The 24,955-nt window shown below is 34.7% G+C and overlaps 2 protein-coding genes across 5 annotated transcripts; one reads left to right on the forward strand and one right to left on the reverse strand.

Annotated features, from left to right (window-relative positions):
• The first annotated feature begins 1,799 nt into the window (after positions 1–1,799).
• Positions 1,800–7,645, forward strand: LOC106868654 (40S ribosomal protein S27-like). The gene is made up of 4 exons (XM_014914025.2): positions 1,800–1,935; positions 2,558–2,666; positions 5,005–5,115; positions 7,565–7,645. The coding sequence occupies exons 1-4, from the start codon at positions 1,930–1,932 to the stop codon at positions 7,591–7,593; spliced, it is 255 nt and encodes an 84-aa protein (XP_014769511.1). The 5' UTR covers positions 1,800–1,929; the 3' UTR covers positions 7,594–7,645.
• A 3,339-nt stretch (positions 7,646–10,984) lies between these two features.
• Positions 10,985–23,722, reverse strand: LOC106868653 (uncharacterized). Of its 4 annotated transcripts, none has more exons than XM_014914021.2 (5): positions 22,257–23,722; positions 14,794–15,015; positions 13,652–13,678; positions 12,187–12,372; positions 10,985–11,185 (listed from the first exon to the last, which is right to left on the reverse strand). In XM_014914021.2, exons 2-5 carry the CDS (start codon positions 14,970–14,972, stop codon positions 11,182–11,184), a joined length of 396 nt encoding a protein of 131 aa, XP_014769507.1. In that variant the 5' UTR covers positions 14,973–15,015; positions 22,257–23,722; the 3' UTR covers positions 10,985–11,181. The 4 variants fall into 4 exon arrangements, with proteins under 4 accessions (XP_014769507.1, XP_014769508.1, XP_014769509.1 ...); XM_014914022.2 differs by lacking the exon at positions 22,257–23,722 and adding an exon at positions 20,971–21,109; XM_014914023.2 differs by lacking the exon at positions 22,257–23,722 and adding an exon at positions 20,455–20,564.
• Positions 23,723–24,955: the final 1,233 nt, after the last annotated feature.

The raw sequence follows: 24,955 nt of genomic DNA on the forward strand, positions 1-24,955 counted from the left end.
ATATATATATATATATATATATATATATATAAAGTAGAAGAGAGGGGGCGGAGTGATATAGTTATATATAAACTGAAAGAGAGGGTAAGAAATATAGTTATATATAAAGTACGAGAGAGGGGAGAGATATCATCATATACAAAGTAAGAGAGGGGAGAGAGATAACTATATACAAAATAAGACAGAGAGGAAGAAAGAGGGAGAGAGAAATACTTATATAAAGAGAGGGTGAACAGAGATATTATATATAATTTAACAGAGAGGAGGGATTGAGAGATTAGAAAGAAAGAAAGAGAGAGAGAGAAAAGAAATTTGAGCGAGAAAAGGCGAGATTAAATAGAGAGGGGAGAAATGAGGGAGTAACTGTGAAATTAGAAAAAAAAGAAAGAGACAGAGAGAAACAGTCACGTATTCAGCTGACAGTTCATTTGCTTTAGTATTATATTTGCTGCACTTTACTCAGAGACATTCCTCTTACGCTAGAAAACGAAAAATACTATTCAGAGAACAACTTTGTTTTGGATTTGTACAAATCCTATATTAAAAGTTGATGGCTACTGAAATGTGATTATTCACTTCTTTAGGACTTTAGGGAGAAATTAGTAGAGACTGAAAATACTTTCTCCTATTTAAACACAAATCCCTTGCTAAGGAGAATAACTAGGATATTGTAACGCTACTTTTTTTACGTGGTATTTGTGTCGAGGGTGAAGTGTTATCTATGGTTTCAACCCAACATATAAAAAAAAAAACTATTTCGGGGGTTCGATTGCTCTGAAAATAACATCTCTGCGGCTATTAGTTTGAACCGAATTGAAGTGAAAAAATATAAGCTTTTCTCAACAACACTAACAGTAAAATGTTTTATATGGCACATTCTACCAGTGTCCGAAGTTTGAAAGTGTTCAGTTACAAAAAAAAAATTAATTTCTAATCTGAACCTTTCCCCCCTTTTTTTTTTTTTTACGGAATCCCACGTTTTAGGCTATGGAGATTCCGATTCTGAAAAAAAAATTTCAAAATTTCTATCCCCCCCCTCCGGTTTTTATATAGATCCACACCCGGTGGAAAAAGTGAAAAAAAAAATAGTGTAGTAGTTGAAATGCACCTTATATGAAATAAATATGAAGGAAAAAATGCGCTTTGGCAAACGGGGTTAGGGTTAGGTTTTGAGTTAGTGGGGAAAGGTTCAGATAACATACAGCCCGTCTCCGCCGATTTGGCTGCAATCTCCAGCGGGTCGAGTGAATTCATAGAAACTCCGTCGTTGGTTCGTTATAATGAAATAAACTGGAAAGGTGATGTTCACCGTGGGTCAATATGGAGTGTAGGGGAAGCGCGTGCTGAAGAAATATTGGTGGGGTAACATATTTCTCAATAAAATATATATTGAGTAGTTCAGTCGCAAGGAGGAAAAAGGGAAAATTAATTTGATTTAAAATTAAGAAGCAAACTTGTTGCATGTTGACAAAATTTCAAAATTACCCCACCCTCCCCACGGTAAAGTATCAATGTTCATAATTAGGAGTTATACCCACGGAAAAAAATGAGAAAGGAAACTATATTAAGTAGTATATTTGCTTTCTATGTATCTTAGAACAAGGAATAAACAGGTAGATTTGATTTCAATGTTACGGTTTAACAGCCTGAATTTAATTTTCACCTAAATATGCAACACTTGTCACATTCTGAACCTAAATTAAGTTCACTGATTTCAATATTCATGATATGTATTTGCTATACGAAGAATAAAAATATCAGCAAAAGCGTATATTTTCAGTTAGATATACAGCAACATTTAATTAATTATGGAAAAAGATTAATGGCATGAATACGATACTATTGCTGAGAATGAGTCGTTAACTTTATTACTATATATATAAGCAATTCCCTCTTGAACTTCCTTTCTGTACGGTTTAACGGGACATCATGCCGGTTAGTAATTTGCTGCTCTGTTTTTTCGTCTGTTTTTGCTTTAATCTTCTCTCATTGTTGTCAAATATAACAAAGAAATCGTTAATTATTATCTTAATTAGGTAAAACTGCAATATTTAGCGTTATATTTGGTCTTTTGTTATGTTTTTTTCCCCGTTATATAAACACATGCGACGTGACTTCCGCTTTATCGAATTTAATAATGGTGTCTGTTTAACAACAAAAACATTTCTCAATTAAAAGTGATATCTCTTTTAATACATTTCCCCATTTAACCTTCTCTCAACAAGCTCTTTATATAATTTAATTCTGCAAGTTCTTTATTAAACATGTTTTACTAACTAAGATTACCGTGTGTGATCGCACACGATCTTGTTAAATAACTTAATTATAACACTTGTATTGGCTTAAAAGCGACCAAAAGGTCGGGAATTATCATATTTTCACTCCATTTATCTTGTTCTTGAAATCGTTATGTCAAGTCCTTCATTGGAAGATGTAATCTCTTTAAAATTTCTGTCTTTTTAGCAGGTATTCTAAGTGCGTGCTTTTAATTTAATATTTCTGAAGACACGCGTGGTGAATGTTTAAGTGTTTAATATTTCTGTTTTTATCATTGCAGCTCGCTAAAGATTTATTGCATCCTTCCTTAGAAAAGGAACGAAGGAAATGTAAACTAAAAAGACTTGTACAGTCTCCAAACAGTTACTTTATGGATGTCAAATGCCCAGGTAAGTTAAGTTTATTTATTTTAAGGTGTATTTTAACACTTGGTAATAAGTTTCAAAATATTTTGGCACAAAACAATCATAAAATGAAACTAAAATACATATCTAAATAACTAATACAAAATTTGGTGAAGGTAAAGAATACACACACCAGTTGTTTAGGGTTAGGGGTTCATGAGGCAATCTTTCGTTTTAACTCGAAGGCGTGTGCCAACATATCCCATGATTTTTTGTGCGTTGAAATATCTTGTTGATCTCAAAGTTGAACACACTGTATTTTCTAAGTGTATCCCATTTATATTCATGATGACCATTCAGAAACTAATTGAAAATGTGTCATATAGTATAAAGTGATTTTGTTAGAAGTCAACGTTTATTCCTGTAGATGAGTCATGAACAAACTGCGGCCCGCGGGATTTTCTGAATTAGCACGCTTAACGAAAAATTACCGTGAATTTTTCTTAGTATTGCAACCCGCTTCTCCGGAAAGGTTGCCCATGCTGGCTTTAAATATTAGATATGTAATTTAAAGTCGCCAGTCTCCTAAAATACATAAGATCTATTTTTGTTTTGCCTTCATTTGTATGTGAATATGAAAGGCACTTTTGTTTTTCTTTAACATTTGTATGTTTAGCCTTTTGACATCTGATTCAACTGGTCCCAGGATCCAATGTGTCATTTAATTAAAATAATAGATTGTGATTTGAAGTTGATTTCGATTGTTAAATCTGGATCTATATTTTAGGATTCAAAAATATCCACCATTTTTATTCTTCTAACTGCTCCTTATAGTATAAATGGAATATTTGTTAACTAGGCCAACAGATTTGTCTTTGCTGCAGATGTATAAAATAATGATTTATTTTTTTGTTGACACAAGACCAGTAATTTTGAAGAGGAAAAAGGTTGAGTACGACTCCCAATATTTAACCAGTACTTTATTTATCGAACCCCGAAAGGATGAAAGGCTAAACTGAATTCCGAACATTGGCATTTTATCAGATGTCTTTATGAATGAACTGAGATAAAATAAATTTCTGAAGTTAGCGTACAATATTGATTACTTCATATTAATTTTTCGATCTTTGAACAAATAAAATGACGAACAACAAAGATAATTAATCTGTGTGAAAAATAAAACAAATAATCGTTAATGATCGAAAAAGACCTGACGAAAGAAAATTGTAACTTTCGATTTTGTGTAAAATAAGTTTGATTTAAAGAAATCGTTATTATTAAGGCAGCGAGCTGGTAGAATCGTTAGCACGCCGGACAAATTTGCTTAGTAGACATTTCATCCGTCTTTATGTTTTAAGTTCAAATTCCGCTGAGGTTGACTTTGACTTTTATCGCTTCGAGATCAATATAATACATACCAGTTGAATACTGCGGTCAGTGTAATCAACTAAATCCCCGCCCATAAAATTTCAGGCTTTGTGTCTATAGTAGAAAGGATTTTAATTATTATTTTTCTGAAAAATCTGTAAGCTGAAATTATACAGGATTTTTATGTATTGGTGAATGCTGTAGATACGTTGTTCGTGTGATTGTTGCTATGAATGGGGTGTAAGTTGTTTGAATGCCATTGCAAAGTGTGATATCCACTTTCTACGCGTCTTTTAAATATTAGTTGGGCTTTCCCTTGAATAAAGACTTTCACTTTCATAGGAAAAAAATACTTTTGGTTTAACGATTTTTAGTAATCACTATTAACGATTATTTGTTTATCTTTTGATAAATATTGATTCATCAAATTTGCTCTGTTTTATTTTGGTTTTCGAAATGTTTAAGGATCAAAAGGCATTATTACTTTCAAACTGTAAATAATTTTTCGCTTGGCTTTGACCTGCTAGAAATAAAGGAATCTCACAAATCGCACACACCTTACAATCTTGAAATATAAACTATATTTCAGGTGATTTATTCCTAGATGTACTGGGATTGAAAAAGGCAACCGTATAACCAGAAATGTCCAAATGCTGCTAGTTTCATTTTAATTTTATGTAATCTGCCTATATTAACTAAATGTAAATTTGTGAATATATATTCATTGAAGGGCAGCAATTTGAAAATAGTTTTTTATGTCTACTATTTTAGTATTTAGTCTTTAATGGAGCTGTTGCAGTTCTTTGGCTTGCCAGCTCTTGTCAAACCGTCCAATCCATGCCAGCACCGTAAATGGACGTTAAATGATGATGATCTGTTGAAGTTGCTTGATAATTGTCATTTAACTAATAGATGGTTGTTTTCACATAATTTTGTCTGTGACATTTGAAGTAATTATATGTTGACTGATATTGTAGAGAGAGTGACTTTAATTGTGTTGGTTTGTGTTTTCCAGGATGTTATAAAATCACCACAGTATTCAGTCATGCTCAGACTGTTGTTCTGTGTGTTGGATGTTCAACTGTATTATGTCAGCCCACAGGAGGCAAAGCCAGACTTACAGAAGGTAAGAAGCATTCTCTTTTGTTCAAATAAACATATTAATAAATTCTGTGCATGAAGATACCATTTGTTGTTCTTAAGGAGCAGTAGCTCTGAACTGAGAGGCAGTTTAGAATAAATATGATGACATGTTAGCCTGGAAAGTGACATAAAATAATGGTGATGCCTAACCTTAAAGATAATATTCAGCAACCAGAAGATTGCAAAAGATCGATATTGTTATGTTCTTACTCCTTCGTTAATAAGTAATTGAGAGAATATTTGTGGTATAAGTCTTCATTATACAAGATTCTCTTCACATATAGGGTATATTAATTCATATGTGGTGTATTTTGTCTTTAATAATTATCATCTCTTAAATTAAGGGATATATACGCTCTTAGCTATAGTATTTACCATCTCACATCCTCTTTGCGACAAAATGTGCATATGTGTATGTATTTACACACGTATTTTGTTCTCTGTTCACAAAGCTGTCTCATCTTTCACATCATTGCTTTAACCCAAGGGTCTCCAAATTTTTTGGATCATCAACCCCTCATTGATCCCCAGGGATATCGACCACTTTGGAGACCCCTGCTTTAACCCTTTAACATTTAAACCAGCCATATCCGGTCAAAATATTCTATCTGTTTAATGTTCAAACTAGCTAGCCCTGGCCTCTCACATCTATCTTATAGAGTTTTTTTCATTCTCAAAATAAATAATTACATCAGCGATATCTCAAAGGTACAGGATAATGCATGATTAATTCAATACAAAGTGAATAGATAAGCATTACATTTTGGCAGAATAATCTGCATGCTAATGGTTAGTAAGCTGGCCAGATCTGGCCTAAACAGTAGAGAAAACTTCAATGTAATGTAATGTGCCCTAAAAGAACCAACTGGTCACAGCACTAACCACCAGATTTAATTGACTAGACATCAATTATCTAGTTGTGGTTGGAATCCTTTTGCTGGGGCTTAAATATTAGCTGCTTAACTATTGTAGGTAGATTGGATGGGAGTGCATCCATCCTCCTTTATGACTAATTCATTCGTTATTGATCTGTGATATCACTGTGCTTAGTTGTGAACCATGTTACAGCTATAGCAAATGAATCTGTCAAAGATTGTACTTGGACTGCAAAGGTGCATCCCTGTAGCCACCCACAATGCTCAGGACTACTTGGGGGGGGGGGGTCTGAATGAAACTTATTTTCCCATGTGTTCTATTATTCATTTGTTACTGGTAACTAAAGTGCCATGTAAAAAAGAAAAAGCATCCAATACACTCTGTAAAGTGGTTGGCATTAAGAAGGTCAACCAAGCCAAAACAGACTATGGAACCTGGTGCATCCCTTAGTCTTGCCAGTTTCTGTCAAGCCATCTAACTTGTGACAGCATGGAAATTGGACATTAAATGATGGTGTCATTTTGGAATCAAACACCAATGATAAATGATCATGTATGTACTGTTGGGTAAATTTTAGGCTCAGCAATTGAAATTAGCATCCTTCATATAAGCAAGGATAGAACAGTACTAATTCAGACAAGCATGTTTGACATTGTTCCTTATTTTGTTGCGTGATGTCTTGCATAGTTATATAAGTGCTAGGTCTTTTTTACTTGTATGTGAGATAGTTAATAAAATGTCTCAGTAGTGGTGACTAACTAATATACCTGTAAAAAAGACCTAGCATTTATATAACTATGCAAGACATCACGCAACAAAATAAGGAACAATGTCAAACATGCTTGTCTGAATTAGTACTGTTCTATCCTTGCTTATGAAGGATGCTAATTTCAACTGTTGAGCTTAAAATTTACCCAACAGTACACACATGATCATTTATCACTGTTACAAGTTCATCTCAAGTATTTACAAAAATTTGGCTTCCAGTTATACTAACTACATCTTTGTACATAAAATATTTTCCTTGATTACATGTATTTACTTGAGTGCGATGATTTTGAATGTGTGATCCCCTCCTCTGTATTTTGTAGCTAAAGATCAGTAGTAAATTTTCTTTTTAACACTGCTTCTCTCCCATTTTGAACCCGATGTTTTGTATTAAATTTCCCCTCATAATGAGTAAATACAGTTAAATTCTTGCCTTTTTTGCATACTATGCAAGGTCAGCAGATCCTTTCTATAAACTAATACCCTAGGCTTTACCATATTTTCCCACCGTCTTCTTAGGTCAGACTTGTTTTATATTGTATATTGGAATTTTTTTGATTCTGCATTGAGCATTAGCTTGTCAATGTACATAAGTTCTTGTGGAACACAGTCCTTTATTTTTGATTGACTGAGGAGAGAGCTATGATGTATTGCCACTTGCATGCTTGACTGTTAATATATATCAAAGCTACATACAGCCTTTGGAACGATGTTTTATTTTGTTACTTTGAAGAGGACTCTACAATAACAACTGTCGTTTAATAATTCTTTTCTCACTTTTTCCCCAGGTTGTTCATTCAGAAGAAAACAACATTAATAGTGATGACCTGAAGTTATTTATGGTTTAAAATAAAAGAAATTGAGCCTCATCTCATGTCTTACAGTTTTTACTTTATTACACAAAACCAGTGATTTCAGTGTTATTTAATATACATAGTAAGTGTTAAAATAGAGTTTCTGACAAAATATTTCGTTTCATTTCCATGTTTCAGTTGAAATTCTGCTATGGTCAACGTTGCCTTTTCATATTCAGGATCTATAAAACATGGGCTAGTATGTACTCTTCCCAGCAAAAGTATGGCATTTTGCTAATGTTAGAAATTGGTAAACAATAGAATTAGCAATTCTTTTTCCTAATATTTCATGACTAAAACCGTTTTAAATTTGATTGCAGAGTCTAGTGTATTGCTTATTAACTTTTTCAATGTGGAATTAAATTTCATGGTTATTCCAGCAACGATCTTAAATATCAACCAAAGAATAGAATTGGCATTTTCTGCAAGTGATATTGCCTTAATAAATTTGTTATAAATTGTTTCATATATGCCATTCCTCAACAAAAGGTAGATTGGTAATGAAATTTTGAGCAGATATATCTGATTTCCATAGCAAAAGAGATAACTAATTTCTGCAGTTTGTTGATTGGTCTTGGCTATTTCTGACAAACTTGTGCATGAATCATAACATTGTTGGTGTTTATAGAACATTACTATACTATCAGAAATGTAATACAAGAGAGTGGTAATAAGGAAACGAGCCAGTGTGTGTTGGGGTTGGATAATAAAGATTGTATTTGAATGTATCTTTGTGTGTGCACATTCTCATAGAAATATATATTGGTGAATTTCTAAGTAAGGAGGAGGTGTATATTTCTGCGGGCTTGGTCATGCTGAGAGTTTGTAGAAATAAAATTTCTCTTCTTGATTGTCTAAAGGAGGAAAGGCACATTGTAAAATGCACTGGAATAAATGAGATGATCATATGGCTTCAGCACCGGATTATATACAGCTGGTTTTGGCATAAATAAGAGTTTTTTTTTTAATTGAGGCAGCGTTTTTCTGTTGAAATACACTGACTTTAACTCTTTCATTACCGTATTTATTTTGAGATGCTCTGTTTCTTTCAATTACTTTCAATATAACAAAAAATTTAGTAAACTAACTTAGCTATCATTAAGCTGGTGTTAGGAACATAAATAGTGACTAAGGTTTGGTGGAAGATTTTAATTCAAAGCTTATGTCAACAAGACATTTGTACTACACAGCCAGTTTCAGCTGGGTTGGTATCAAAAGGGTTAACTTAATTTTAAATTGTGAAAATAATGTACAATTTAGTAAAATTACTTTATTATTAAGCTGATATTAGGAACTTCAATAGGTTTTAATTAAAATCACTTTAAAACAGGAAGTTAATATTGAATGAGGAACAATTTAACATCAAGAAAGTTAATGTTGCAAGTTCTTTTGACAGCTCAATAGAAACAACTGGAAATCAATACTGGATTGTCAATGAAGCCATTTCCACTTTATTGATGAGTTTGTTCATTAACATTCAGCTTGGTGAATGAAGTTATAGGCTCCTTAGTTTAACCCCAGGTCAAACCTGATTAGAGGCATTTCGATCCTAACTGCCTCATCTAGGGAACTCCAGATCAGTGTGGCTATTTTTTAGAGGGTAATCATAGTGTGATTTGGCTGCTATTTCTAGCAGGTTGTACCAAGTAGATACTCTCAATTACCAATGAATTTAACATCTCAGGTCCGAATATTTCTTTTCCAGCACCTTTCTAACATTACTATTAGCAGCAATCTTAGCTGGCTTCAGTTACTCATTTTATGGCTGGCTAATGATGGTGTTAATCACTCTTTGTCTAAAGTAGGCATGGGTGAACTTACTTGCATTGGGCCAGGCCATAAGAGATTACTCATAAAGCTCTGTCCACACCACTAACAGGATAATACTGTAGGGAGTACAAGGGGGTGAGTTGGTTGAATTGTTCATATGCTGGGTAAAATGCTTCATGGTAATTCGTCTGAAGTATCAGTTGAGTTGATTTTTTTTTTTTCTAACCCCTTCAGGATGTTGCCCCTGCATAGCTGTAGCCCAATGACTGGATCATCGTCATCATTTAATGTCTGTTTTCCATGCTGGCATGGGTTGGAGGGTTTGAAAAGAGCTGTCTGGACTCCAATTGTCTATTTTGATATGGTTTCTATGGCTTGATATCTTTCTGTTGTGGAGGACACCCCCGAGTGAGAGAAGTGGGCTATTGCACCACAATTAAATAGTGGACAGGCACAAGTGGTGTCAAACTGCGAGGTACGCCATTTGGGCTAGTCATACAGACAATGAAGTGGAGGCGCAATGGGCCAGTGGTTAGCGCAGCGGACTTGCGGTTTCGATTCCCAGACTGGGCGTTGTGAGTGTTTATTGAGCGAAAACACCTAAAGCTCCACGAGGCTCGAGCAGGGGACAGTGGCGAACCCTGCTGTACTCTTCCACCACAACTTTCTCTCACTCTTACTTCCTGTTTCTGTTGTACCTGTATTTCAAAGGGCCAGTCTTGTCACACTGTATATCCCCAAGAACTACGTTAAGGGTACACGTGTCTGTGGAGTGCTCAGCCACTTGCACGTTAATTTTACGAGCAGGCTGTTCCGTTAAATGGATCAACTGGAACCCTCGATGGAGTGCCAACAACAACAGACAATGAAGTAAGTCGTTATAATGTGGGACATATCAGTGTCAAGCAAGGCAACACTTTCCTAATGACAACCACTACACAGAGTATGCGGGTTGCTTTTCATGTGCCACCAGCACGGGAACAGATGACTTTGACATACATTTATAAAAAAAAGCAAAAGGGTTGCTTGTGGCCCCAATGTCGGGCTTCTCATGCTTGAACTAAAGTATACACTATTTAATCCATTTCTGTCCATTTGGTTTGTACTGGCCACACTACACAAAATTCTTTACCGTTTACCGGTTTGCTGAATGCAGCCACTTTATCGCTGGAGTTAAGTGACCCATTCCAAAATTTTATACCAGACATCATATCTTGTCACTTTGAAGTCCACTTTTCCATCTTTGCATGTTGGATAAATCTTGTTAAAGTGCATTTACTACGGCCGATGACCTTTTTGTTGCCAACCCTTACCTGTTTCCAAGTAAGGTAATAATTCTCTTTGACCAGACGTTTTCATGGAAGATGAACGAAGGACAGTAACATTTGTTTACAACTATCAAGGCAAAGAGACAGTAACACACACACACACATATATATACACATATGATAGGCTTCTTTAGGTTTCTGTCTACCAAATCACATGGCTTTGGTTGGCCCAGGGCTATAGCAGAAGACACTTGCTCGAGGTGTCACAAAGTGGGATTGAACCTGGAACCTTCAGAGAAAAAATTAAATCTGTACCTTAATATAGGATAATTTTATTTTAAGTATGTATACAATTTGGAATAATACATTGAGTCAATAAATAATAGGAGCATTGTTTTCTTTTTTACAATTGTTGTAATCAGAGTCTGAAAATGCTTATTTCTCTGTAGATTTCTTGGCTGTCTCAGCTTTGGATCTGAATATACTGCATGGCAATCAGTTTTTCTCTGATCTTCATCTAAAACATTCATTATTCAACGTTAATATCAGCCATTTATGAAAAGAGAAAGGGAATACAAAAACCAAATGAGAATTATTGTGAATGCGGTTCACACAAGAAATGCAAGATTCAATCTATTAATATTCTAATCAGTTTGTTTCCATGCTGTAAAACCATTGCTAAAACTAGTTATAAATAGACATGATGACACACCACTCTTGATAGCAAGTTACTCATGCTGCACCTCCAGCAGTCAAAAGAAATCAGGTTTTTTTTTTTTTTGTCTGAGATGTTGTATATGTGTATGTGAGACAAGGTGTGTGGCCTAGGTGTTGCATTCATCATTGCAAGATCATGGTTTCAATTCCCAGCCTGGCAGTGCACTGTGTTGTTGAGCGAAACACTTCATTTCATGTTGCTCCAGTTCACCCAGTTGTGAATGGGTAACCCTGTAATGGATTAGAATTCCCTTTAAGGGGAATGTTGACCTGCCTACCTAGTGAGCAGGTTGGTATTATGGGAAAATAAAACAATTCATTTCTACAGCTAAGTGAAATGGAGCTACATGAAATAAAGTGTCTTGCTCAAGAACACAACACACAGCCTGGCCCAGGAATCGAACTCACCACCTCATGATTGTGATCCCAACACTCTAACAATGTGCCTTCACACACACATAAAATAATTGATTAAAAGTATTTTTGTATGGATAAAAGCAATAAACATTAATTGAATTAAAGACTTGGTATATATGTAGAGTCTGATATTTAAAATGATTTACTTTTGTTGACAGCAATCTTAAAGTTTCTTAAACCATATATCAGTGAAACTTCAAATTCTCTATCAACACACTTATAGATATGTATATGTATATATGTGTGTTTGGAGACACATGATAAAATATACAATAATCCATTACAATATAATATACAATAATCCATTACAATATAATATACAATAATTCATGTTGGTGAAAATGAATTCTAAACAGTTAAAAAATATATATATAAAATAATTACCTCTGTAAAGTTGTTGGGGCAGACTGAGATGTATTTCCATGGGCCTTGTTGAGACGCTGTCGGCGCTTTTGATGTGCAAGTGACAAAGAGGCACTTCTTATATTTATTGGAGTATCGCGATTATTTGACAATTGACGAAGACTAAGGGAAGCTTGCCGAATTGAAGTGTACTGAGTTAGCTCAGATCTGCAATGTAATGTTTGTGTGATAAGTAAAACTAATGGAGTTTTAAGGATGTAGGATTTAGACCAGTGGCTAAACAGACAGCTAATAGGTTAAAGGTAGAGAGATGTACTCTATATATGTCATTAGGACTGGCACAAACTATGTGCCATCTGGTTTAACACTGAAAATGTAAATAGTAGGTCGACACTAATTTAACCTCTTAACATACACATTTGTCTTCAATTTCTATGCAAAAAATATTTTTTATTTATTCATTTTGAATCTGTGTATAAGGAAGAATAAGTACACAAATTTTTTTGGATCAGTTATGATTTATTCCGAAGTTACTAATAGAAATGATGGTTAGTGGTAGAAGACAGGAATAACATCACAGATGAAGTATTTCAGGTTAGAAATAAGTGACAGATACCCCAGAGTATAGTGAATGTATATTTTCATTTAAATATATATTTACTAGATATGTCTGAATGAAAATATACGAGATAATATGTTAAGAGGTTAATGCTGATTATGATACCAGAATTGCAGGTGCTAGCTCCAACATATTCGATCCACAGCAAAGAATATGTGTAAAAAACAACTTACTATCTTCAATTCAGTTTTTGTGCCTATCCTCACCTATAGTCAAGAATGTTGGGTAACAACTGAAATATTGTTCCTCTGAAAGGTCTCTGAAGTGACGTTACCAGACAGGATGAGTAGCTCAGAGATCAGGGAGGCTCTCCAGCTTGAGTTGCTACTTCTCTGCTCTGAGAAGTCACAGCTCTGACACTACAGACATTTTATTAGAATGTCACAGGAAAGAACTGCTAGACAAATTCTTTGAGCTGAGCTAACCAGCAAGATTCCTCGAGGTGGACCAAGAATGAGATGGTTAGATAATATTCATCGTCTCTGTTGGATATACTTGGGAATTCAGTTGGACAGTATAATGATGGCTGCTTCTGATAAAACCCCACGAAAGGTATGCCTTAGGGCTACCTAGATGAACCTCCCAGGAATAGAAAGTGGAGAAGATGGATGGATGGTTGGAAAAATATTAGTGGATTGAATAGCTTTGTAAATAAAAAGAGAAGCATACATTGCCATGTATTTTATACAAGATCTTTTTTATGACAACTGTTTTATCAGACAGTTGAACCAGTACATGAGTAATATGGCGATGAGCAAAGAGTCTTGTCCCACCTCAAAATGCAATAACTGTGATTGGGTGTTAAACTATGAGACAAATAGCTCAATATGGATCATTGTTTCTAAAAATCAAAAAAAATTAACTTACTCTGGTGTCTGACAAATTCTTTTCTCTCTGGAAAGAAGAAAAAAACAAAACATTTTAGATAACTGCTACTATATATTTTTGTATTTATTTGCAACTTCATAAAAATATACTGAATAAACCATTTGAGATTTTAAAGTGAGAGAATGAGAGATCAGGACTGATTATTTCTCCCCTAATATAAATTAAATTAGTGAAATTGATTCTCAATTTTATCAAAATTACCTCTCATTCCTAGCACCTCTAGGCTATTGTTTATTTTCTCCTATTTAATGGTCATCTCCTCAGATAATGTTGGGCTTTGGTGCTATTTTATCTAAAATGCCTTTAACAATTGACCAGGAAGCAGTGATTAAACACTATACTTTAGTGAGTAAAATTTTGTTGCAGTATATTTTCTTATTTATAGGCATAATTTTAAAGATACACGTTGTGGCTCTTGAACATAAAACAAAAATCATATATGGCTCATCATATGAAATTTGGTCATATAATAAGACACGGAAAAACAATCAAATATATAATGACTGTCATCAACATCATATCATTTTCACATCCACTTTTCCATGCTTGCATGAGTCATATGGAATATTACAAGCAGATTCCCTTTCTGTTGCCAGCATTGCAAAGATGTTTTCCCATGGTTAGACATGTTTACACCGAAGATTAGAACTGAATGGCATAGCTTGCACATTAATTTCATGAGCAAGCAGTTCTGTTGATCGTATCAGCTGGGACCCTCATCGTCATAACAGATGGAGTGCTCCTACTATATATATATATATATATATATATATATATATATATATATATATATATATATATATATATGTCAAACTTCTTTCAGTTTCTGTCCAACAAATCCACTCATAAAGCTTTGGTCAGCTTGGGATTATAGCAGAAGACACTAGCTCTGGGGGCCATGCAGTGGGATTGAAACAAAAACCACATGGCTGGGAAGCAAACTTCTCACTACACAGAAATGCCTGCACCCATGTGTTATCTAAAATGGGTTGTGAACTATTAGGGCAGGTATATTACCTCTGCTATATGGTCCACATCACAAGTGGCTGGAAATAGATTTTAATTTCTGTAATAGAATCAATACTAGACTAGAAGATTCAGAAATGCTGAAACATACTCACATGCCAACTCTACCACAACACATCATGCAGCTGAGAAAGAGAACAACCAAAAGCAATACAGCAGCTGGTATGATGACAAACGTCACAAAATCAGGAAATATGTCATGGCAGCGTTCACTGAGACATTTGGGAGGATCAAAATCATCGACGATAGGAAGCACATTATCCAAGAGGATCATTGTTTCACATCAGAGTCACGTCCAATTAAAAGAAAAAGGGAATCTGAAGAGAAAGAAAGAGAAAAACAGCATAAATTGTCAGAGTGCTTTGATTTTTAATACTCATTTTATACGATCTATCTTTTATTTTTTACTGGGACACCATCTTGATGGCTTTATTTGAACAAATCAACCCAGGTACTTACTTTTTTAAAGCCTGAGACTTATTGTATCAGTCACCTTTGTTGAGATTGGATACGTTAGACCAATGAAGCATGGCAAAATAGATTTTGTTTCCTGGAGCCTAATGGCATCTATAAATAAGAGAACCTTTGCTGTTTTCATCAGTGAGGTGGGAATCTTCAGAGAAAGAGAGGAGAGTGGTTTAACAAGTAGCTTTGATGCACTACTTGTGTTCCTATTTGCCGCGCTCGTATAAACAGAAAGAATGAGAAACTGCAAGAAGTCATGTAATATATTTCTGTCAAGCACACATCAAATTTCTACTGATCTGAGAATCAAATATGTATACTTTCTTCAGAAAGTTATCATCATGATTTAACCAACCAGTTGCTGTACAAATTCACTGACTGGCTGAATAAAGCTTAACAGTTAATTACAACTTTTCTTGTATTTCTTTCCACTGTTCTAAACACAACTAATTGGAATCAATAACTTGTAATTATACCAGGGCCAGAGACATGCTAACCAGCTCATTAAAAACTCTATATTAGCCCTGAACATGCAAGCCTATGATTAAAAGTACCCCAGCTTCAACTCTCATGCTTTTTGTAGGTTTAGAACATTATCCAAAATCATCATCATTTAACATCCATTTTCCATACTGGCATGGATTGGATGGGTTGACAGGAGATGGTAAGTTAGAGAGTTGCCCCAGACTCCAATTGTCCGTTTTTGCATAGTTTCTATAGCTGGATGCCCTTCCTAATGCCAACCACTTTACAGAATGAACTGGATGTTTTTTATGTGACACCAGCATGTATCTTTCCTATTCTAAAACTGTGTGATATGAGGGAGATATGGATGCTATACCTCATAGTTCTTTCATTATATTTATACATTTTATTCCTATCTTATTCGTCTTCCTTCATATAGCTCAACTACGCCTCAATCATATCTGTGAAGCTAAAACTCTGACCTAACCACAACTTTGAAAAATATTCCCGTCTGTTTCTGTCAAACATAAATGATTACATATCTCTTTATCATATATTAGGTTACCTCTCAATGGCTCAGTTCACGTGGTCATATGAAAGTACTATGGGAGTTCTGATAAAGCTTTAAAAATAATTACCAACAATAGGTATGGAGGTACATTAACTGCCAACTTGCCCCTGTTCCCGGGTAGAAATTAAAATGAGAGGAGATAACTCTTTCAGTTGATAACAACACAATTGGAACCCCCAGATGGTGGCCAACCCAACTGATATCACATGGTGAGCCAATAAAAAATCTTCTATATGCCCACTCGACCCATTAGTATTACCAATCAAACCTCTGAAATTTTCAAAGAAAAGACAAAGGCATGTTTATTAAGCACATCTATGTAAATTGATTCTCAATTTCTTGAAATTATCTCCCCTCCCTTTGAGTTTTTTTTTTTTCTACTCTAGGCACAAGGCCCGAAAATTTTGGGGAGGCGCCAGTCCATTAGATAGATACCAGTACGCAACTGATACTTAATTTATCGACCCCGAAAGAATGAAAGGCAAAGTCGGCCTCGGCGGAATTTGAACTCAGAACGTGAAGACAAGACGAAATACCGCTAAGCATTTCACCCGGCGTTCTAACGTTTCTGCCGGCTGGCTGCTTTCCTTTCTTTGAGTATTACAAACACTTGCTACTATGTTGTTCTTTTCTTTCTCTAATTAAAGAAATTTCCTTAAATTGAAAATATTTTGCACATATCTTTCAGTAACCAACCTGCCCTTATATATCTTATACACACTGTTGTTTTTAAACGGAATGAGCCATATAAGAGTATAGTCCAAGATACTGTTTGAAAACTATGCTTTTATTATACAGACTTGAGCTAATGTTAAAAATATCATTTCTCGATTAAACCTCCTTAATTGCTTCCGGCATGCTTGTTGCTTAGTGGAGTGCACTGGATGGCACTGTCCAATTCACTTATTTAATGCTGCACCCAGATTTATAAATTACAGTTTACAAAAATCTACCCTCTATACAAATTAGTGCCCACCCAGAATTATTCTGAAACACCCCCAGGCACCAAAGTCTGGTGACAGGCCTGGCTTCAGGTGATACAAATTAAATCTTCTGGTTATATCAATCCGATCAATACACAGGTGTCAGCTGAGAAAGGATTATGGCCGTCAAGTGATATCTACACTCAGACTGTTCTCACCCAGTTGAAACATGATATATGATAGCACGATTGTAGACAAGCATTCCAGAACTTATTGGGTTGCCAGGACATTACTGAAGTTTGTCTTTGTGCAGTGTTTTTAGTTTATTGAAGGAAGAATTTAACTCATCTCTACAGTTTAAAAGAAATATTCGCCAGTTTTAGCGCGCTGTTACCAATAACTGTTTATAAACAATTATCATAAACAAAATACGTGATAGAAATAATTAACAACCAAATATATGTCAACTATAATTATGTATCCAAATAGATTAGAAACAGTTGGTCAACAATTATTAGTATTTTTTAGTTTTCATCATTCTGTTTGTAATAAGTATTTAAAATTGTGCTTCTTTGCCATCCCCCACCTTCTGTCCTCTAATGGCTGACTTATTTTACACCTGTTGTATTCTTGTACTTTGAATTAATCTGTTTCGAAAGCAGCCCCTGTATTTCTACGACTTCCAATTTGTAGATAGATATTGCAGAGTGAAATTATGTATTGTAGACCAGAGACGTGGACATAACATGGAAAAAGAAAAATTATTTGTGTTAAAAGTACACCCGTCGTTTCTGAATGGAAATTGTTTAGTTCCAGGTGAGATCTGATCACGCAGATCCATGATCAAACGCATTTCACCTTGTATTTAAGATACTTTATTTTTTTACGATAGATTAGGGTGAGATTTGAGAAAACTTTGACCCTTATTTCGAATAGATCGAACAACTACGCAGGAAGCCTTTCGTTAGTTTTTTTCCAAATAAAAGCTTGTGTACAGGTATATTGTATTTACCCATAGTTTCGTTTAAAGCGAAGGACGTGCAATGAAACTAGAATAGCTCTGAACGTGTATTATGCATTATTAAACCAGCTTTCACTCACACAGTGGAAAAAGAAAAGAAAAAACAGTCACAGTTGTCATAATTCAAAAAAGGGGTTAAAGGTAACAAGTGTCAAAAATTGAAATGGGTGAGTTTTGAGTTTTCCTAAAGAGGCAACAATCAAATCATTCTTCAGATAGATCAATTTTTTAATAGATCAATTTAAATTCGCAAATACCAACATCTTGTTGATTAAAAATAAGGATCTAACAATTTAAAAACTTTTCTGATAGCTGTCTGTCAATAACCACCACCACCCTGTCCTCCTCCATCACCACACATCCACCCACCGTCGCAACAAGTTTCATCAATTATACAATAACAACATTAATTACCAACCAATTTCTAGTTTTAGTAACATATATTTTATTGAAACCGGAATCCATTCATTAAATAGAGAAAAAACGATGGAATATTTTTTTTACCGAAGTCTTATAGAATAAAAGGAATTCATTCCTTCTTACCAAAATATGATTCTGTAAACAAAGAAATAAAAAAGAATAGCTAAAGTAGACCATTATATATAATATTTATCACACTTGAATTTAAGTGAATACAATAAGATGAGAACGATATTAATTGTTCGAAATATAAATAGTTTAAGAAGCAATGAAATTAATTGTGGGTTAAAGAAGACGTAAGAATATAAATTAGATATGAAATGTCAAATAAAATTTTAAAAACCTATGATGACATTCAAAGTTTACATTTATCGATCAGTAAAGGCTTTGATAGTAAACATTCAACTTACTTTTTGAGCATGTATCTAACAGGGAAATGTGAAGAATTATAATTCTGAAGAAGTTATTCTTAGTAGAGGTAAAGTAAAAGTTTTAGCAACAGGGAACGTCAGCCATTACGTGTTAAGGAATGGTACCGCTTCTCTTCTCCTTGCCTAGCTGCTGCTATTTTAGTAGAAGTACCTATTTTCGCAGAAAGGAAATCAACCACATGAAGATACATCGTTCTTCACACATCAAATAATAATAACTCCTGTCAAATAACGAAACTTATCTAGCAGTGGTAGTTAGTTTAAAATGATATTAACGTCAAAAAATATAGAAACAAATAAATAAATATTGCTGAGTGATAGATCTTCGTTCAGCCATGTCTTTTTATTGTTGTTAAACAATCTTTCAAAAGACACCAAAGTAGTTAGGAAATCTGTTAAGTCAGAAACTCTTAAATTTTAAAACTAATACATTTCAATAATCAAAGAATTTTATTTCTTGCATTAGCAATAGGTTTAGTTTGAATCTTAGAATCCTTAATAAAACCTCTTCAAAAGTTATTCAACTCACAAAGCCATCTCGTACGTGTTTGTGTAATCTACTAAGCTTTAGAACGGTCTAGGAGTTTCTAAACGGCACTTTTATTTTTGTAATGCGGCCCACCTAATGATGAACCACGTCTCATGCGGCCCGCTTCCCGAAAAGGTTACCTATGCTTACTCTAGAATTAGGGTAGCATTTTATAATATATGTCTTCGTTAGTTGAAGTTTGTATTGAATAACGAAATTATATGTATAATCACTTTTCTTTATAAAAATATTAAAGCCATTTATTTGGAGGCATAATGCAGGATCAAGTATACGGCAAAAACAGAACATTGAGGACATCTTAGATATTTCCAGAAACTTGCTGTAGGAGACTTCTGGCGTGTGAAACCTAACTTTTCCTAAATGACGTTCTTTAATATTATTTCATTAGTATATGGTCCAAGACATTAGATACAAGCATAAGAACGTTTTGACTTGCAAGATTGAAGTTAATCGTAAGTCAGTCTTTGCTTGTGTGTTTTAAATGAAACATTATTTGTATGTCTGTTTGATAACTTTAATGAACCGCGACCAAGAGGTCAATAGATGCCTTAAAATATACGTGTTATTACAAAGGCAAAGCGAAATGAAAACAACTTTATAAATATGTATATACACTTCTTGTCAGAAGCGTGGGGGCAGCCCTACCCCGCTGTGTGTGTGAGAAAGAGAGGAAGATAATTAAGAGAGCAGATAATTTGCTGTTTAATGAAATAAAGATGTTTTAAACTTTAGAAACTTGTCCAAACACAATGATAAAGAAAGAAAAATTATGTGGATGCAAAGAGTCTGTCTTGTCTTCTCATTAATAAAGAAGTTGGTGGGGAGGGGCAAGAAAATTCATTAAAATTTTGTGGGTTGGGGACTGATATCTGTCAGTGTAAGAACCATTGAATTAACTTATTTTTCTTACAATTTTTATGTAGTGTTTTCTGTGCTGACATCCTGTTTTCAGAAGAAAATTAAATTCTTATGATGATATTCTGTTTCGGCTATTGAAAATGTAGGTCAAGACTTTCACATCAACTCACAAAATCAACATCTGTCGCGCCAATGAGAAAAGCCTCAATGCAGTCGCTTAATTCTTTAGAAATAGCAACTAAATCTCCATCAAACTATACCTTATCAGCTTAAAATAGAACAAACAATGGAGGAAAAAGACAAAATGACCACGGCTGGAATGCTTTTCATAAGTTGGCTTGAACAACGTCGACCTGGGTAAACGTTAACGACTGCAACAATATTGCATTGTAAGATAATTTCGTTCGTTCTCCTCACCGCCTCGATACTTTAAAATCCTTCCCAATACTATTTGAATAGACGCGAAAAATATTTTTATCGTAGTGTTTTATAGGCATTCCTTTTTATTTTTAAGCTCGATTTTTTCCTCTATAATTTCTATAGTTTTTGAAATCTGAATAAATCTTACCTCTCTCTTTCTCCTCGAGGTAACCATGTATCTACTTTATTGCAAAGCGCCTATTTCTGCCCATCTGCTGACCTCTCATGTGGCACAAAGTCACCTTCCTCAACACCCCACCACCATCTCATTTGAGGAGGTCTTCTCTTGTAAATTATTTGGTGACCTCACTGCTACTGGTGCCACATAAAAAGCAGCCAGCGCACACTGTAAAATGGTTGGCGTTAGGAAGGGCATCAAGCCGTAGAAAGCATGCCAAAGCAGACAATGGAGCTCGGCGCTGTCTTCTGACTTGCCAGCCCCTGTCAAACCGTCCAACCCATGCCAGCATGGAAAACAGACATTAGATAATGATGATGATAATTTACCTCTTCAGATGCATGACGATTGAGTGCCAAATATTTATTAAAAAAAATGAATTTAATATTAATACGTTTAAGAATTTTGTCTATTAATTTTGATTAATTTTGCGATTGTAAAAGCACAACTTTAGAATAAACAGCAGTGGTTCAGAAACTTGGATTAAAAATATGGTTACATACGAAATGTGTTATTTATCAAGGATAACCTTCAACAGTTTTGAAGTATAAAGTTCTACAGACTTATTTGGTAGACGGTTATTTTCTCTAAACATTTGAATCGGTTTCCTGTTTTCTGGAAGGGTTTGTTGAAAAAGAAATCGGCCATATGATTTAGATTTAATTTTACACCCGCTGCCAACTAAATATGTTACAAGGAGATATTGTAAGCCGACCTTCTTATTTACGTATGGTGTAAATGTAGACGTGTTGCCTAGTTATTCAGTAATAAGGAGCCGAGGTAGGGCTAGACAAGGCCCTAAGCACTCAAAAAATGTTGATGCCACCATATATAAGTAATTCAAAATATATTAAAAATAATAAACCATGAAATAAACTTTGATTTTTCAACATGAAACAAAACTAACAGTAAGATGGGAAATAATGTTTATATTTGTATACTTCCATTTGTTTATATATGAAAAGTGTTCTACTTTTATTAGAGTAAAGTTTTTGAACAGATCCTATGAACACTTCGAAATTATATTTCTGACTATATAAACCACTTCGAATTTTACTTTAGCAAGTTTAAAGTAATTTATTTTGTGCCGTAAACCATTTACCATTTCTGTGATGCCCTAAACCTGTGGTTATTTTGCTTTGTGGTTAATATAGCGCCAAGATAGTCCCAAAGAAACGTTGTTTAGGATCACTGAGAGTTTTCAGTGTTCAGCATCAGTAAAAAGAAAAAAAACAAAAAATCGTTTGATAGAATACCTTGTAGCGTCATTTCTGGCTCTCTGCGTTCAGAGTTCAAATTACATCGGGGGAACATCGTCTTTCATTTCTTCGAATTGATAAACAAAGTATCAGTTTAGCACTGGGGTAGCGGTTAGGGTTGTAGCGTGGGTTGCGACAAGACTTGGTGGAAGTTTATATATACTTTTATTGCTACAATTTGTACAAAGCTTCAAGAAATACAGACAGCATTAGTGGTGATCGATTGCGATGATCAAAATACCCACCATCTTTGCTTCGATCATCTTGGTCCCACGGTAACGACGTTTCGATGGATAAATTAGATATTGTTTAAGCTGTGTGTTGTTCCCATATAAAATCAAGTTGAACATAATTTATTTTGCTGTATTAGTATGCTTTTTCTCGCTAAAAACCACTGTATTTAAGGCTTCCGTTGATAGAAAGTTCTAGTGAGTACCATGTGAACAAAAAAGTTCTGATTGACTGAAATGGGGTCTGCACGCATAATTAACTCGCGATTTACATGGGGTCGAAATTAATAGCCATGAAATAGAACGTATAAAAGACTGCTGTGGACAAAGTTATGGCAACGTTACCAACAGTGTTAAGTATAGTGGTTCATAAGCACGTATTACAGAATTAAATTACTTTGCAAATTAGATGCCCTTTCTTTTTTTGCGCATTCGTAATTTGTTTTTGAAAATGCGCTGCTGAATGCTGTCATAAAGCGTTAATTTTCTTTGAATTATATATATTATTTTTGCTTTTACCTATCGGTGGCATTTTCTTTCAGCTACATTGTTTAAAGGTGGCGCTCATATGTCCATGTGAAAAGTATGTCATTTCATGCAACGGAAGCACTTTTGCACAGCTTTTCTGCAACAAAACAAGTCTTGGATGACATTTCATAAAACACTCACGAGAAAAGAAAATGTCAGTACAAACTAGAGAACTATTTTCAACCATGATAAAGTTGAAAAAAAGGAATAAACGTAATTGTGTGAAATTAAGTATTACGGTGTTTTCAGAGGACTAGTTCCTCATTGTAATATTTTGGTGAAGATTTGAGCATAGCTTACACACTCTATAAATGGATATATTCAAGCTATGCGGTCTACTTTCTCAGGTATTGAGTAAAAAAGCTAAGGGCCGAGCTGAATGAGAAGATCACGAACAACTAACTCGAAGAGAATACAGCCGAAATTACAAGTTTCTGTGATTTCGTCACTTCTACCTCATTTATTGAAGTCAGGATACCTTTCTCGGAAGTTTAAAAACAGAGCATTTCTTGCTATATTGATAGCTTGGTTATCAAACCATAAATATTATATTTGGCTTCCTTCATTCTTAGCAATTTAATTATGGAGAGATCATCAAAACTTGCCGGATCATATCGAAATGGTGTGGAAGAATCTGTGCAGTCGATAGCATTGTCTAAAACTAATACTGCTTCTCATATTGTCATCTAGTAAAACTTCGTAGAATTACAGTTTTACCATTTGATGTGTAGTGGCGCGTGTGACCGCCATCTTGGGAAGTGCCATTGTGCATGTGCAAGGGATTTGCCGTCAGCGGAAGTACCCGAGTACGCATACGCAATGCAACAGGTGGAGAAAAAGCAATAGTGTTCGCGCTCTTTTCTCTCTAGCAGCGGTGGCGACAACACGTATCTCTTTTCCATCCAGCAGCGGTGGTGACAACACGTCTGTCCCAACTCGACCCCGACATGTGGTCGAAGCTTCCTTTGGTATTCTAGCGGCATGCCTATTCACCCAGGAACGAAACGGCTCTATACCAACCTAGAATAAACTATTGATCTGTTGCTACCGTTATACCTCGTGTTGTTGTATTTCTGGATTTAATGATTAATATAAGAACTGGGGAGAGATGGCCAAGCCATCATATCTCATCCAATTCTTATAGATGACTGACAATTCTTTAGAGCAGGCATGGTTACTTTTTTTCGAGAAGCTGGCTGCATGTGACATGACTCATCATCAGGCAGGTCGCACTGCCAACAAAATTCAAGGTAATTTTTTGTTGGCATGCTATTCAGAAAGTTCCGTGGGTCACAATTTGCCTATGACTGCTTTAGAGTAGTGCTCTACGACCGTTTTTCAATTGCAGTACACTTATGTTCTTTTCAAAATTCAGCAGCACACCTGAACTAAAAACATAATTAAACATGGGAACAAAATTATATTCAGGTTACACTACAGCACACCTAGCATCGTCTCGTGGCACACCAGTGTGCCGCGGCATACCGTTTGCGAAGCACTGCTTTAGAGTTTCGTTTTCTAAATGTAGAAATGCCTTGAGCTTTCATATGTCACTCACAACTACCAGCTGTAATAGAGAAAAGCTCATTTTCAAAACTGGTAAGGATTAAGCATAAACTAAGGAACATAATGAATAAAAACAGATTGAACAATTCCACTGTTTTGAGCATTGAAATGGATCCTGAGTAAAATAAATATTTCCAGTGTCACTCACGGATAAAACTAAAAAAAAAAAAATGTGAAAATTGTAGTTTAAAATTAAAGAAAAAAATACATTATTTACATTTGACGGATATTTGTCCTCATCTTGTTTGTTGTTAACACAAACGTATTAACAAACAAGAAGACAAATATCCGTCAAATGTAAATAATGTACATAATTCCTCATCTCTTAAATATAGAACTGTAAAGAAAAAATGTTTTTCTATCATTTATGTG

This window comes from Octopus bimaculoides, chromosome 18 (assembly GCF_001194135.2).
Source record: "Octopus bimaculoides isolate UCB-OBI-ISO-001 chromosome 18, ASM119413v2, whole genome shotgun sequence".
Taxonomy (NCBI): Eukaryota; Metazoa; Mollusca; class Cephalopoda; order Octopoda; family Octopodidae; genus Octopus; species Octopus bimaculoides.

Bases quoted from the DNA above. Each gene is read 5' to 3' on its own strand.
- LOC106868654 (XM_014914025.2), top strand. The intron at 2,667-5,004 runs GTAAGTTAAGTT...TGTGTTTTCCAG, and splicing joins TATGGATGTCAAATGCCCAG to GATGTTATAAAATCACCACA. The intron at 5,116-7,564 runs GTAAGAAGCATT...CTTTTTCCCCAG, and splicing joins CAAAGCCAGACTTACAGAAG to GTTGTTCATTCAGAAGAAAA.
- LOC106868653 (XM_014914021.2), bottom strand. From the start codon at position 14,972: ATGATCCTCTTGGATAATGTGCTTCCTATCGTCGATGATTTTGATCCT. The intron at 13,679-14,793 runs GTGAGTATGTTT...TCTTCTTTCCAG, and splicing joins TGTTGTGGTAGAGTTGGCAT to AGAGAAAAGAATTTGTCAGA. The intron at 12,373-13,651 runs GTAAGTTAATTT...ATTACATTGCAG, and splicing joins AGAATTTGTCAGACACCAGA to ATCTGAGCTAACTCAGTACA.